Source organism: Rhinopithecus bieti, unplaced genomic scaffold (assembly GCF_001698545.2).
Source record: "Rhinopithecus bieti isolate Rb0 unplaced genomic scaffold, ASM169854v2 scaffold_31514, whole genome shotgun sequence".
In the NCBI taxonomy this organism is placed as follows: domain Eukaryota; kingdom Metazoa; phylum Chordata; class Mammalia; order Primates; family Cercopithecidae; genus Rhinopithecus; species Rhinopithecus bieti.
The window spans coordinates 104,483-120,146 of NW_016813496.1; the positions used below are offsets into that span (position 1 = coordinate 104,483).

The window sequence follows — 15,664 nt, forward strand, 5'->3', positions numbered from 1 at the left end:
GAGACTCTGTCTCAAAAAAAAAAAAAAAAAAAAGTAACTAAGTTGTGGAATGAATAATACAATAACTAAAATAACTCACTAACCACATTTGAACTTAGGTGCACTAGACAGAACTAGTAAAGATGAGAGATCAGATGAAATTAACACATATGCAACAAATATCAGTCTCAGAAAATTCTGATAAGTCTTTCAGACATTTAAAGTTTAAAAATGAAAAGCATACTGTTAATATATTTAACCTTTCAAAAAATAGAAGTAAAAACACTGCGCAACTCAATTTCTGAGAGTCAATACCAAAGATCGACAGAGACAAAACATGAATAACTATAAAAGTATCATTCATAAAGACAGACTTAAAAGTTTTAAAGCATTTGCTAACAAACTGAATCTTGCTCTGTATAAAATAAGTAAACCCGGCTGGGAGCGGTGGATCACGCCTATAATCCCAGTACTTTGGGAGGCTGAGTTGGGTGGATCACGAGGTCAGGAGTTCGACCAGTCTGGCCAATATGGTGAAATCTCGTCTTTACTAAAAATACAAAAATTAACCGGACATGGTGGTACGCACCTGTAGTCCCAGCTACTCAGGAGGCTGAGGCAGGAGAATCGCTTGAACCCAGGAGGCAGAGGTTGCAGTGAGACAAGATTGCACCACTGCACTCCAGCCTGGGTGACAGAGCGAGACTCCATCTCAAAAAAAAAAAAAAAAAAGTAAAACCGTGAATAAGTTTATCTCAAGAGCACAAGATAAGTTAAACTTTGTAAAATCTATACGTGTATATACAATAGGCACAGAAAAGAGCTTGGTAAAACCTTTTAGCAAACTAAAATAAAAGGAAATTTTATTTTCTAAATATAGAAGGTATTTAAAATATACTACAGCAAATGTACATGATAAACCATTGAAAGCTTGTCTTTTGATGTCATAAACATTATAAGGATGCTGCTATCAACATTTTTACTAAATATTGCATCTATGGTCCCAGCCAATAGATTAAAATGAGAGCTCAGTATCACAATTATACTGGCAAAGTAGAATGAATCAATAAGCTAGCACCTAAACAATTGGTTCTACCTGGGTAGACTAGATTCCTGCACAGCAACTGACACAACAATTTTTCACATAGATTGAAAATTTAAAACTTTTAGGAGAAAATACAGGATAATATTGTTGTTACAACAGTGGGGTAAAACAATTTCTTAAACATGGCACAATATATTATAAATTAGACTAAATTTTAAGAACTTTTGATTAAGAACTTATAAAAACATGCTTAAATAAAGATGGTGGAAAGGCAAATCACAACTAGGACAAAAATCTATAAAAAAACACATTACAAAAAATTAGTATTTAGACAATATACCTTACAGAATATGAATGCACAAAGAAATGAAATACATTAAAAATAGACAGATGGCACATCTTAAAACACAATTGACCAATTAACTTCTGAAAAACGCTAACTTCATTAGTAACTGTAGAACTGCTAATTAAAACTATAAATGATATACCATTCTGATTCTCCACTTTGTCAAAAAATATTGTGTCCAGAATTTATTCCTTCTGGTGGGTTCTTGGTCTCGCTGACTTCAAGAATGAAGCTGTGGACCTTTGCGGTGAGTGTTACAGCTCTTAAAGATGGTGTGTCTGGAGTTTGTTCCTTCCAGTGTGTCCAGAGTTTCTTCCTTCTGGTGAGCTCGTGGTTTAGGTGACTTTAAGAATGAAGCAGTGAACTTTCATGGCGAGCGTTACAGCTCTTAAAGGTGGTGCAGAACCAGAGAGTGAGCAGCAGCAAGATGTACAGTGAAGAGTGAAAGAACAAAGCTTCCACAGCGTGGAAAGGGACCCAAGCAGGTTGCCACTGCTGGCTCCAGGTGGCCAGCTTTTATTCCCTTATTTGGCCCCACCCACGTCCTGATTGGTCTATTTTACAGAGCACTGATTGGTGCGTTTACAATCCTTTAGCTAGACAGTGCTGATTGGTGTGTTTTTACAGAGTGCTGATTGGTGTGTTTGCAATCCTTTAGCTAGACACAGAGTGCTGATTAGTGCATTTTTACAGAGTGCTGATTGGTGCATTTACAATCCTTTAGCTATACAGACAAGTTCTCCAAGCCCCCATTGGACCCAGGAAGTCCAGCTGGCTTCACCCCTCAATATGTCTAGTAATTCCAAGAGTTGATAAAAATACAGAGTAACTGGAATTCACAAATAACCATGGCTATAGAATTGGTTTAAAAATTGACGTACATTCACACTATGCAGCAGTGAAAATGGACAACTGTAGCTATGCAAAGCAGCATGGAAAAATAGAAGGAAACAATTGTAAATAAAAAAGCAAATCACAGACGAAAACTTGTAGAATTTATCTAGAGGCAAAAAACAGATAACACTGAAACATATATTGCTTATAGATAAAATTGCATAAAGTAAATGATAATATAAAATTCAGATACTGGTTACTTTGGGTTAGGAGGACTTTAGGAAACTTCAGAGGTATCCACTTCTCAGGAATGCATGATTTTATGAAGTTATACTGAAAGTTCATGAGAGTAGAGACCAATACTTTCTTCTTTCTTTTCTTTTCTTCCTTCCTTCCTTTTCTTTCTTTCTTTCTTTCTCCTTCCTTCCTTCCTCTTTCTCTCTCTTTTTCTCTCTCTCTTTTTTTTTTTTTGATGTCGCCCAGGCTGGAGTGCAGCAGCAGGATCTCAGCTCACTGCAATCTCCGCCTCCTGAGTTCAAGTGATTCTCCTGCCTCAGCCTCCCGAGTAGCTGGGATTACAGGTGCCCGCCACCATGCCCAGCTAATTTTGTATTTTTAGTAGAGACAGGGTTTCACCAGGTTGGCTAGGCTGGTCTCAAACTCCTGACCTCAGGTGATCCACCCGACTCGGCCTCCCAAAGCGCTGGGATTACAGGTGTGAGCCAACGTGCCTGGCCTCTATTTTTTTTTTTTTCTAAGGCTACCAAAAGAATGGCATATCGTGTGTGCTCAACACACATTTATCATTTAAAAGAATGAGTACATATTCTTTGTAAACTGTGAAACTATGCAAATCAAGATTTTATTTTTATTTCCTATAGTTTAGTTAACAGAATCAAATAGAAAATAATGAAATGTAGAATTCAGAAAGCACTATTCAAAATTTAAAGTTAAACCAGCACTTCTGGGTAAAATATATTAAAATTTTAGTTTCCAAATTTGTGACCATCATAATTACATTTAAATGGCCACATTAGGATGGAACATGAAATCTGACTTCAGGAGAGAACAATTTAAAAGGAAAAGGCAGAAATAACGAGAAAAGAAAAGAATAAAAATTTGCTTGGGTCAGATCTGCAAGTTCTCCGTACTTTTCTTCTTCTTCTTTTTTCTTTTTTTTAGAAAATAATTTTTTCCTCTGCTGGTGCACAGAGAGGGGCTGGGGACTCTAGGCCTCTCTGTCCTCCCCGAGGTGGCAGTGGCTAATCTCCGCTCAGGCGTGAGGGGCACCGCCATGTGCTGGGCCTGAGGCTGCCCGGCCCAGCCCCTCCTCACTACCCTGGACTCTTCCATGGTGTCTCCAGGTCCCTGCACCATCCTGTGTGTCTCTCTGATGAAAGTGGAGGTGGCAGCATAAAGATGATGAGGGAACTGCCCCGCATGCCCAGGAAAGCTCGCCCAGCTACGCAAAATTGTCTGATTGACGTCGGGTTTCTGCCCACCAAGCTGGACCGTGACCAAGGGTTACAGCTAAGGCGTCCTCAGGCGTGGGCGTTTCGGCTGCTGTAGGAGCAGCCCCGCTGGCAGGAGGCAGCGGTAGCAGTGGTCACTGAAACAAGGTCCTGCTGATAAATTTAAGACACCAGGATTAGAAGAACCCGGAGAAACTGCCGGAGAGCTTGAGCCAAATCGACCGACTGTTGGAGCGTCTGAGAGTGAAGTTCCGCGAACTCCTGGAAGTGGAACAGCAAAGCAGCCACCAGAGATGGACAAGAAAAACGAACAAAGAAAATTAGCAGAAATCAAAGGCAAATGCTAAAGCTGTGCAAAACCGTTAACTTGCAACATAGAAACGGAATTGATGAAGGAGTCTAGGAAATGAATGAGAGAAGAGGAAAAACAGTAGTGACCATGGTAAGGTCCTGACGATTCTGGTCCACTGGATCCCAGCATCCCCAGCACAGTAAATCTCATCACAGCATTTCCTGTTTGTTCCAAAATGAAAAATCGTGATTTTCATCACAAGGGCAAATACTAAGTAATTTATTTTTTTTTAATCTAAACTGTAAGGGTTTAGTTTACTTGTTCTAAGTTCTCATAATTTTGAAAATGCAGTTGACAACTTGTATGGCTGTATTAGGTTTTACTTAGTAGTAATATGTATATAAGATCAAAGATCTGTTCAAAATAGATACTTTTCATCGATAATTTGGTGCTTTCAAATATCCAAAAGTCTTTTTTTAATCAGATGAAGTCTGAGGATAGTTTACTAATTTTATTTTTTGTATGATGTGTTCACAATTTTCTAATTTAACCTAATATTGATTGATGAGGGGTAAACAAATCAATATCTTTTTTCAAATCTCATACGTCTATTATGTTGTTGAAGATGTTTTTAGTTAAAATTCTGTATTTCAATATTGGAATTTAGGTCTAGTCAAATTTGCTCAACCTATTCATCAGTTGTCAGTTGCCAGATTTCAATTCATTTGTAGTGTGCCTGTACTTTTCTTTCTATAATCTCTGAATTAATTTTATTACTTATTTAAATGTTATATAATACAGCTCACATATTTAAAACAAAACCACCAGGTAAAATGAGTTCCAGCTTATTATAAAGAAGCTGTTATCAAATTAGTGTTACCTATATAGATGGATGCAGCTTAACAAATTTTTACACAAAAAAATTTGGATTGAACTACATGTGTTGCCATGAATTAGCCTCTAATTCATTATGAATAAAGACAAATTTCAACACATTTATTCATTTGCTTTCATTATGTCTAAAGGTAGTATGTCAAGAATTCTCATGCCACTGTCTGAAAAACACATTCTACTGTTACCTAAGAAATAAACTGGATGGCATTTTTATAACCTTGCACCACATAAGGAAAAACTGCAATGTAGTCTGATAAATGCAGATTCCATCACATGGAAAATAATCCAGAATGTCACTTTCAATATTTAAGTATTTAACCTTTTGGTTGAAAAATGCAGTAAAATAGAGCTCTTGGTAAGTTTTGTGTGTTTAGTATCACCATAAAATAGGAAAATATCTTTAAAATGTAAATGAACAAAACCTACATCAAAACTAACATTCACCTACACATACATTTTGATCGAAGCTCCAGGAATGTATAATGATTTTTCCTGGGTACACAGCTAACCAAATCGAGTTCAAATGTTTGATTTTAAAATTTTGATGTTCCCACTTTTGATAATATTGACATAACAACTAAATCTTAGTCTCAGAGTTGACAGTTGAAAATAAACCAAGACAAGTACTATTGAGGTAGACTGGGTAGCAAGAAAGTCACCATGTCCTCGGGATGCAGCAGCCATGATGATTACATGGTGACAGCATATTGTTGACACAATAAATCCCAACATTTGCACTGTATTTCAGCTCATTCAAGCAAAGCTCTCTTCACTGGGGAAATATTCCTGCAAAGAGCATGCACATTATCATCCTGACTAACATGGTGAAACCCTGTCTCTACTAAAAATACTGAGTGTGGTGGCATGTGCCTGTGGTCCCAGCTACTCAGGAGGCTGAGGCAGGAGAATCCCTTGAGCCTGGGAGGCAGAGGTTGCAGTGAGCCAAGATCCACCACTGCACTCCAGCCTAGGTGACAGAGCGAGACTCTATCTAAAAAAAAAAGCACGCACATTTTTATTTTACTTGTCCTCTGACCTTTTACTCATTATAATAGTAAAAACCACACGTGAGTGGAGATTTAAGATGCTAATGAGATATGTGACATATAAACAAGCATGTACAGCCACTGTGTATGTGCACCAATAGGACCACCCAGAATATGCTTACTAATAACACCACTTTCTACTTCCTTGTAAATAATTATGTAAGACTCCCATAAATGGAGTCTCTCTAGTTCCAGTCTTTGCTGGCTCATTCTTGTAAGCAGCCCACCCTGAATCCCTTCTCTCGGGGGAGTTTTGCACCTAACTTTTAAAATAGTATTTCTACTTTGCAAATAAATCCCTCCATGCTTCATTTTCATGGTTTTGTGTCTCTTGTTTACATTTTTGAAACTAACAACTGAAGTCTCACAGTAGCCATCAACACTATCGTGCTTTGTTTTGTATTCTTCATTATTTTTTGTGATGTCAATATCTACATTTTAAACACAGCCAAAACTGCTAAATTAAAATTTAAATGATCACAAAATGATGTCATAAAAGCATGTATATTTTCAAGTTTCAGTTTTATTACACTTTATGTATTCAAATTTTGAAAAAATTCTGACACACAAGTATCTCCACCAAATTTAATATTTTATACAATAATTTGAATTCACTTCCAAAATGATTAATATTCATTTGTTGTTATATTTACTTTTGACCAAATTTGGCTTTCCAAACTAAATAAAAACTAAAGCATGTTTTCAAAGTTTCAAGGAAAAAAGCTTGCTGGCATCAAATGCTCTGTAGTAAAATTAACAAATAAAACCTCATCTTTTTATCAATATTTTGTGTCTGAACACTTCAGCATCAGTGGACTCTGGATGACTCTTGGAAAGTTTTGTGTATCCAGGAGTTCATTTTCTCCGAATTTCCTAGTTTGCATGCGTAGAGATGTTCATAGCGGTCTCTGGTGATTTTTTGTATGTATGTAGAATTAATTGTGATTTCACATCTCTAACACTTAAACAGAGGCAAAATACAAAAAAAAAAAAAAAAAAAAATGCACAATGGAAGTTTGACACAATTTGACATTCCCTTATGATAAATCTGAAAAAATTAGGTATAGATCAAGTACACCTCAGTCAATAAATGCAACATATAACCAAAAACTGGACAGCTAATAACATACTAAGGGATACGTTGCAAGCTTTTACTTTAACAGCTAGTACAAGACAAGGATACTCACTCTAGTCAGTCTTACCAAAAATAGTACTAATCCAAGACAAAGGAATTACAGAATACAATCAAAGGCATCCAGATTGGACAAAAGAAGTTAATTATTCCTGAATGATTATCTTTTATCTCTATACACAATCTGAAGTATAGAAAAGGCTAAGACTGGCCTGGCTTGGTGGCTCATGCCTGTAATCCCAATACTTTGGGAGGCCAAGGTAGGCAGATCACCTTAGGTCAGGAGATCGAGACCAGCCTGGCCAACATGGTGAAACCTCATCTCTATAAAAAATAGAAAAAAAAAATTAGCTGGGCTTGGTGGCACAATACCTGTAATCCCAGCTACTCAGGAGGCCGAGGCAGGAGAACTGCTTGAACCCAGGAGGTAGAGGTTGCAGGGAGCCAAGATTGTGCCACTGCACTCCAGCCTGGGTGACAAGAGGAAGACTCCATCTCAAAACAAAAACAAAAACAAACAAACAAAAAAAGCCTAAGACTTTACTAAAACCTATTAAAAATAAACAAATTTATTAAACTTTCAAAATACAAAAGCAACATCAAAGTCAGTTCTATACATTAACAATTATCTCAAAAAGAAAATTAAAAAACAATTCCATGTACAATAACTATAGTAATAAATTCAATAGAGCAAAGAGAATACATTTGCTTTCAGCATTTTTGAGGCTTTTAGTTTTATACTAGTCACCTTGTTAAAATAATTTTTTTCCAATATTGCTCTTTTCTTCTGAAAATAAATACAAACTTACACTCACACAAACTCACTTACTCCATAATTTCCTTACACCTAAGGTTTATCTTTAGACTAATGTATAGTATATTTAACCCTCTGATATCAATACTAAAAGTCTGTATGTGTTTGCAGGTAGACAGGACACATGTTCAAATATATATATACATGTATAAAATTTAAAAATATCTATTCAGGACCCAGAAATATATCTATTTCATTTATACTTGCATATCATTTCTATTATGACCATAAAAATAACCTGGTAGTCATTAACAATTTAATTGTATATATATATTTTTTTGAGACAGAGTCTCGGCACTGTCGCCTGGGCTGGAGCACAGTAGCATGATCTTGGCTCACTGCAACCTCCGCCTCCCAGGTTCAAGTGATTCTCCTGCCTCAGCCTCCTAAGTAGCTGGGATTACAGGTGCCTGCCACCACGACTGGCTAATTGTATTTTTAGTAGAGACAGGGTTCCACTATGTTGGCCAGGCTGGTCTTGAACTCCTGACCTGGTGATCCGCCCACCTCAGCTTCCCAAAGTTCTGTGATTACAGGCGTGAGCCACTGTGCCTGGCCATAATTGTACATTTTAAAATAAGTAAAAGTGTAAAATTTGATTGTAATACAAAGGATAAATGCTAGAGGTGATGGATACATTTATCATGTGATTATGTATTGTATTTATGTATCAAAATATGCCATATATGGCATAAGTATATATACTCATATACCCACAAAAATTAAGAATAAATTTAATTGATTAAAATAATGATAAATGTTTATACAACAGGAATAATATTCTTTAACTTATCTACGCTTTAAAGCCACTGGCAAGAGATTAACATGTTAAAAATGTTGAAACCATTAACTTCACACATAATGTAAAATTTTAAAAATGTACTACATTTTAATATATAAAAGTACAATTAGAACAATAATATACTACTAGTTTTCTCATAATGCAAAAGAATATTACTCTTAACACCTACCTCATACATCATTCAAGAGTATAAGTTAACCACAGAGAACCTCTCCACTTTTTCATCACGCATCTTACATTCTAATGTCCTTACTTGTCCATAGAAAAGATCATAAATAACGCCCCCTAATGGAAAAGAATCTCTCCTACCTTTGATGCAGCAACAACTGATCACATGCTTTCACAAGTGAATAAGAATGAAGAAACAGCAGAAAATAATGAGTGTTGAATTACATCATTTGCTTTCAAAGTCTGTAATTTTTTCAAGAAATAAAGTATACTTTGAAAGTAGTTATTACTCTGCAAAAAACTCTTACTCCTCTTAAAGTTATATACAAATACTTTTTCTACCAACTTTAATTTTCTACACTCAGAACTGATTTAGTATATCCAAAGTGTCAGTTCCTCATATATTTCTATTATAGATTCTCTGATATTTACACAGCCCCTAATTTGGATTAAATATTTTTTCATTTTACTGCATCTTCAAAAATACACTTCAGTATAAACTGGCATTTTCTAAGATGTCATGTTTGAAAAGTGTTTTTCCAAATTTATTACATTTGCAAGCACTTTTCCAATATAAATGCCTTGATGTTGAACAAAGCTTGAGCAACTGCTTCAGAGTTTTCCTCTAGTATAAAATATGTACAATAAAATCTGATTCAAGGTACTACAACCCTCTTTGTTTGTAATGTCCATCTTCAATATACTCTTCTTCACTTTAAAGGCTTATATTTTTCTGAAAGATCTTTTGACACTAATTGCCCTTATCTTGCTTTTATTAAGTATGAACTCTCTGATGTTAAGATATAAGCAGACATTAATGTCTTTTTTGCAGTCTGTATTTCTATAACTTTTCTCCAATGTAAATGCTTTCTGTTCAATAAGGTGGTTAAAGTTTTGCCACATTGTTCTCACTTGTAGGAATTTTTCCCAGTATGAATTATTTTACATCTAATCAAGTAAGGCAAGGAGTGATGGCTCGTGCCTGTAATCTCAACACTTTGGGAGGCCCGAGGTGGGTGGATCACCTGAGGTAAGGAGTTCAAGACCAGTCTGGCCAAGATAGTGAAACCCCTTCTCTACTAAAAGTACAAAAATTAGCCGGGCATGGTGGCAGATGCCTGTAATCCCAGCTACTTGGGAGGCTGAGGTAGGAGAATTGCTTGAACCCAGGAGGCAGAGGTTGCAGTGAGCCAACATCACACCATTGCACACCAGCCTGGGGGACAAGAGTGAGACTTCATCTCAAAAAAAAGAAGAAAAAAATCAAGTATGACAACCATTTAAAGACATTGTCACATTCTTCACATTTCTAGGATTTCTCACCAATATGATTTCCTTTATGGTTAGAACTAAGTTTGAGGTGTTGTCAAAAGCATTATTGCATCTTTCTGGTTTGTGGAGTTTCTCTCCAGTATGAATTATCTCATGTGTGTTAAGATCTGAGGACTAGTGGCTGGGCGTGGTGGCTCATGCCTGTAATCCCAGCACTTTGGGAGGCTGCAGCGAGCAGATCATAAGGTCAGCAGTTCAAGACCAGCCTGATCAACATGGAGAAACCCTATCTCCACTAAACATAAAAAATTAGACAGGTATGGTGACACGTGCCTGTAATCCCAGCTACTCGGGAGGCTGAGGCAGGAGAATCACTTACACCTGGGAGACAAGAGTTTGCAGTGAGCTGAGATCACACCATTGTATTGCAGCCTCGGCAATGAGAGTTAAACTCCATCTCAAATAATAATAATAATAATAATAATAATAATAATAATAATAATAACTGAGCACTAGTTAAAGCTTTTGCCGTATTTTTCACACTCATAAGGTTAATCTCCAGTATGAATTTTCTTATGTTTAGTAAGAATTGAGGACTGGCTAAAGGCTTTGCCACATTCTTCACATTTGTAGGGTTTCTCTCCTGTATGAATTATTTTGTTCAAAAAGGTTTGAGGACTGGTTAAAAGCTTTGCCACATTCTTCACAGTTGTAAGCTTTCTCTCCAGTATGAATTATGTTATGTTTAGTGGGACCTGAGGACTGGATAAAGGCTTTACCACATCCTTCACATTTTTAAGATTTTTCTCCAGTATGAGTTATCTTATGTTTAGTAAGATTTGAGAATTGGTTAAAAGCTTTGCCACATTTGCAGGATTTCTCTCCAGCATTAATTATGTGTAGTAAGGGTTGAGGATTAGTTAAAAGGTTTGCTACATTTTTCACATTTGTAGAGCTTCTCTACAGTATAAATTATTTTATGTGCAGAAAGTTGAGGGGACCATTAAAGACTTTGCCACATTCCTCACATTTTTAGGTTTTCTCTCCAGTATGAATTATATTATTTAGTAATGGATGAGGACTTCTTAAAAGCTTTGCCACATTATTCACATTTGTATAATTTCTCTCCTGTAGGATTTTATGTTTAATAAGGTACGAGAATCTATAAAAAGTTTTGAGACATTCTTCATATATGTAGGGTTTCTCTCCAGCATGAATTACCTTATGTGTCATCAGGGTTGAGAAGTGGTTAAAAGCTTTGTCACATTCTTCACATTTGTAGGATATCTCTCTGGTATGAATTCTCTTTAGTAAGTGTTGAGGACCAATTAAAGCCTTTGCCACATTCTTCACATTTGTAGAATTTCTCTCCAGAATGAATTATCTTATGTTTAGTAAAGTATGAGAATCAATAAAAACCTTTTCCATATTCTTCACATTTGTAGGCTTTATCTCCAGTATGAATTATCTTATGTGTACTAAGGTGTGAGTACCAGTTAAAAGCTTTCTCACATTCTTCACATTTGTAGGGTTTCCTTCCAGTATGATTTCTCTTATGTGTAGTAAGGTGTGAGGACTGGCTAAGAGCTTTCTCACGTTCTTCACGTTTGCATGGTTTCTCTCTAGAATGAATTTCTTTTTTTTTTTTTTTTTTTTGATAGAATCTCTGTACTCCAGTCTGGAGTGCAGTGGAGCAATCTCAGCTCACTGCAACCTCCATCTCCCGGGTTCAAGCAATTCTCCCACCTTGGCCTCCAGAGCAGCTGGGACTACAGGTGTGCACCACTACACCTGGCTAAGTTTTTATATTTTTAGTAGAGACGGGGTTTCGCCATATTGGCCAGGCTGGTTTCAAACTTCTGACCAGGTGATCTGCCCACCTCAGCCTCCCAAAGTGCTGGGATTACAGGTGTGAGCCACCACACCCAAACTCTTTTTTATCTTTAGTAAATGTACGGTCCAGCCCCACAGGATTGTTGGGTTTTTCTCCCTGTGTGCAGAGATGAGCAATTGTAGAAATAAAGACACAAGACAAAGAGATTAAAAAAAAAAAAGAAGACAGCTGGGCCTGGGAGACCACTACCACCAAGACACAGAGACCTGTAGTGGCCCCGAATGCCTGGCTGCACTGTTACTTATTGGATACAAGGCAAAAGGGGCAGGGTAAGGAGTGCTAGTCATCTCCAATGATTGACAAGGTCACATGAGTCATGTGTCCACTGGACAGGGGGCCCTTCCCTGTTTGGCAGCCAAGGCAGAGAGACAGAGAGACAGAGAGGACACAGCCCATGCCATTATTTCTTCATAGCAGAGGTTTTTAGTACTTTCACTGATTTTTCTACTGCTATCTAGAAGGCAAAGCCAGGTGTACACAATGGAACATGAAAGCGGACTAGGAGAGTGACCACTGAAGCACAGCATCACAGGGAGACGGTTAGGCCTCTGGATAACTGCAGGCGGGCCTAGTGGAGTAGTCTTCTCTAAACTCCCCTGGGAAAGGGGGACTGCCTTTCACAGTCTGCTAAGTAGCGGGTGCTTTTCCTTGGCACTGATGCTACCACTAGACCATGGTCCGCTTGGTAAAGGGCATCTTCCCAGACACTGGTGTTACTGCTAGACCAAGGAGCCCTCTGGTGGCACTGTCCGGGCATGACAGAGGACTCACACTTGTCTTCTGGTCACTTCTATGTCCCCTCAACTCCTATCTCTGTATGGCCTGGTTTTCCCTAGGTTTATGATTATAGAGCAAGGATTATTATAATATTGAAATAAAGAGTAATTGCTACAAACTAATGATTAATGATATTCATATATAATATCTATTATCTACATCTAGCATAACTATTCTTATTTTATAACATTTTATTATACTGGAACAATTCGTGCCCTCGGTTTCTTGCCTTAGCACCTGGGTGGGTTGCTTCCCACAAGTAAGGGTAGAGGACCAGTTAAAGCCTTTGCCACATTCTTCACATTTGTAGAATTTCTCTTCCGCATGAATTCTCCTATGTGTAGTAAAGCATGAGTATCGGTTATAAGATTTGCCACATTTTTCACATTTGTAATGTTATTCTCCAATATGAGTTATCTTATGTATAGTAAGGGTTGAAGATTGGTTAAAAGCTTTGCCACATTCTTCACATTTGTAGGGTGTCTCTCCAGTATGAATTCTCTTATGTTTAGTAAGGTTTGAGGACCAGTTATAAGCTTTGCCACATTCTTCACATTTGTACAGTTTCTCTCCAGTATGAACTCTCTTATGTCTAGTAAGAGTTGAGGACTGGTTAAAAGCTTTTCCACATTCTTCACATTTGTAGGGTTTCTCTCCAGTATGAATTATCTTATTTCTAGTAACTTGTGAGGAACAGTTAAAAGTTTTGCCACATTCCTCATGTTTGTAGGGTCTCTCTCCAGTATGAATCATCTTATGTGTAGCAAGGTATGAGAATTGGTAGAAAGCTTTGCCACATTCTAAACATTTGTAGGGTTTCTCTCCATTGTGAATTCTCTTGTGTTTAGTAAGGGTTGAGAATACATTAAAGGCTTTGCCACATTCTTCACACTTGTAGGGCTCTCTCCAGTATGAATATCTGTATGTTTAGTAAAGGTTGGAAAATACACTAAAGCCTTTGCCACATTCTCACATTGTAGGTTTCTCACCAGTATGAATTCCTCTTATGGGGTGTAGGTAGAGAGGCGCGTGAGCTAGACAGTGTAAGGAAGCTCTTGCCCATTCCTCACACTTTGTAGGCGTTTCCTCTACAGTGATGAATTCATCATATGGTGTAGTCAAGTTAAGCATAATCGGTTAGAAGGCGTGTTGGCGGCAGAGCGATTCATATCACATTTTAGGGTTTCTCGTCCAGTGGTGAATTCTCTATGTGTAGTAGGTATAGTGAATCCGGTAGAAAAGCTTTGCCCCACATTCTTCACATTTGTAGCGGTTTCTCCCAGTATGAATATCTTATGTGCAGTAAGGTAGGAGTAGCAGTTAAAGCTTTGCCACATTCCTCACCCATTTGGTTAGGATTTCTCGCGGGTATGCGATATTTATGTTCAGTCACAGGTATGGGAGAATCGGAAGAAAAGCTTTGCCACATTCTTCACATTTGTACGTTTCTCTCAGAATGAATTTTCAATATGAGTAAATACAGGGTGGTGAGGGCGCTGTAAGGGTTGCCACATCCTCAACAGGTTGTAGGTGGTTCAGCCCTCCGGTATGAATTATCCGTTGAAAATACATTAAAGGCTTTGCCACATTCTTCACATTTGTAGGGTTTCTCCCCAGTATGAATCATCTTATGTGCAGTAAGGTAGGAGTAGCAGTTAAAAGCTTTGCCACATTCCTCACATTTGTAGGGTTTCTCTCCAGTATGAATTATCTTATGTGTGGTAAGGTACGAGAATCGGAAGAAAGCTTTGCCACATTCTTCACATTTGTAGGGTTTCTCTCCAGAATGAATTTTCATATGAGTAGTAAGGTTTGAGGACTGTTTAAAAGCTTTGCCACATTCCTCACATTTGTAGGGTTTCTCTTCAGTATGAATTATCTTATGTCTAGTAAGGGTTGCAAATACATTAAAGGCTTTGCCACATTCTTCACATTTGTAGGGTTTCTCCCCAGTATGAATTATCTTATGTCTGGTAAGGTGTGAGTACCAATTAAAAGCTTTGCCACATTCCTCACATTTGTAGGGTTTCTCTCCAGTATGAATCATCTTATGTTTAGTAAGGTGTGAGGACTGCTTAAAATCTTTGCCACATTTTTCACATTTGCAGTGTTTCTCTCCAGTATGAATTACCTTATGTCTAGTAAGAGTTGAGGACTGGTTAAAAACTCTTCCACATTCTTCATGTTTGTAGGATTTGTCTTCAGTATGAACTCTCCTGTGTCTAGTAAGGGTCGAGAACCATTTAAAAGCTTTGCCACATTCTTCACATTGGTAAGAATTCTCTCTAACATGAATTCTTTTATGTTGACTTAGGTGTAAAAGCATGCAAAATGATTTGCCACATTTTTTACATTTGAAAGGTTTCTTTCCAGTATGTCTTGTCTTATGTGTATTTGAATTCAAAAATTTATGAAAGACTTTCCCATATTTATCACATTGAAATATTTTGCTCTGGGTAGTTGTCAAACACTGGTTTAGTTCATTATAACCTTCTTTGTGCACATTACACTCATTCATACTTTTACAGCCTTTTCTTAACTGTAAATCCTTATGTCCGTATTTTCCATATTCTCTCAGTATCGCTTTTTGGAAAGAATCTTTTATGCCTGGCTGTGGCCAAAGGTCCTGGGCAAAATGAAAACATTTAACTGAAAGAAATAAAAATATCAAATTACTCCACTTACTAGACTCAGATAAATATAGATTACAAATCTAACCTATAACATTATACAAACTACATATACAAGGTGACATAGCAAAATACAAAAGGCCCTAATTTTTTATAGACACATATATATAACAAAAACATACTAACCAAAATACATCTGAGAAAAATTATGTGAGCTAAATGTTTAAAGTACCCCAAATGAGCACAATGCAAAAAGTTACATACAAT

The 15,664-nt window shown here is 37.1% G+C and overlaps 1 protein-coding gene and 1 pseudogene across 1 annotated transcript in view; both read right to left on the reverse strand.

Moving 5' to 3' along the window:
* Positions 1-10,449: 10,449 nt before the first annotated feature.
* LOC108512954 (zinc finger protein 430-like) lies at positions 10,450-11,735 on the reverse strand (annotated as a pseudogene).
* A 253-nt stretch (positions 11,736-11,988) lies between these two features.
* The window catches only part of LOC108512963 (zinc finger protein 100-like), a 33,501-nt gene continuing 29,825 nt past the window's right edge, over positions 11,989-15,664 (reverse strand). The window contains 2 exon segments of the mRNA XM_017848533.1: positions 11,989-13,879; positions 14,322-15,416. Coding sequence (XP_017704022.1) covers positions 12,903-13,879; positions 14,322-15,416 — 2,072 coding nt within the window. The 3' untranslated portion in view covers positions 11,989-12,902.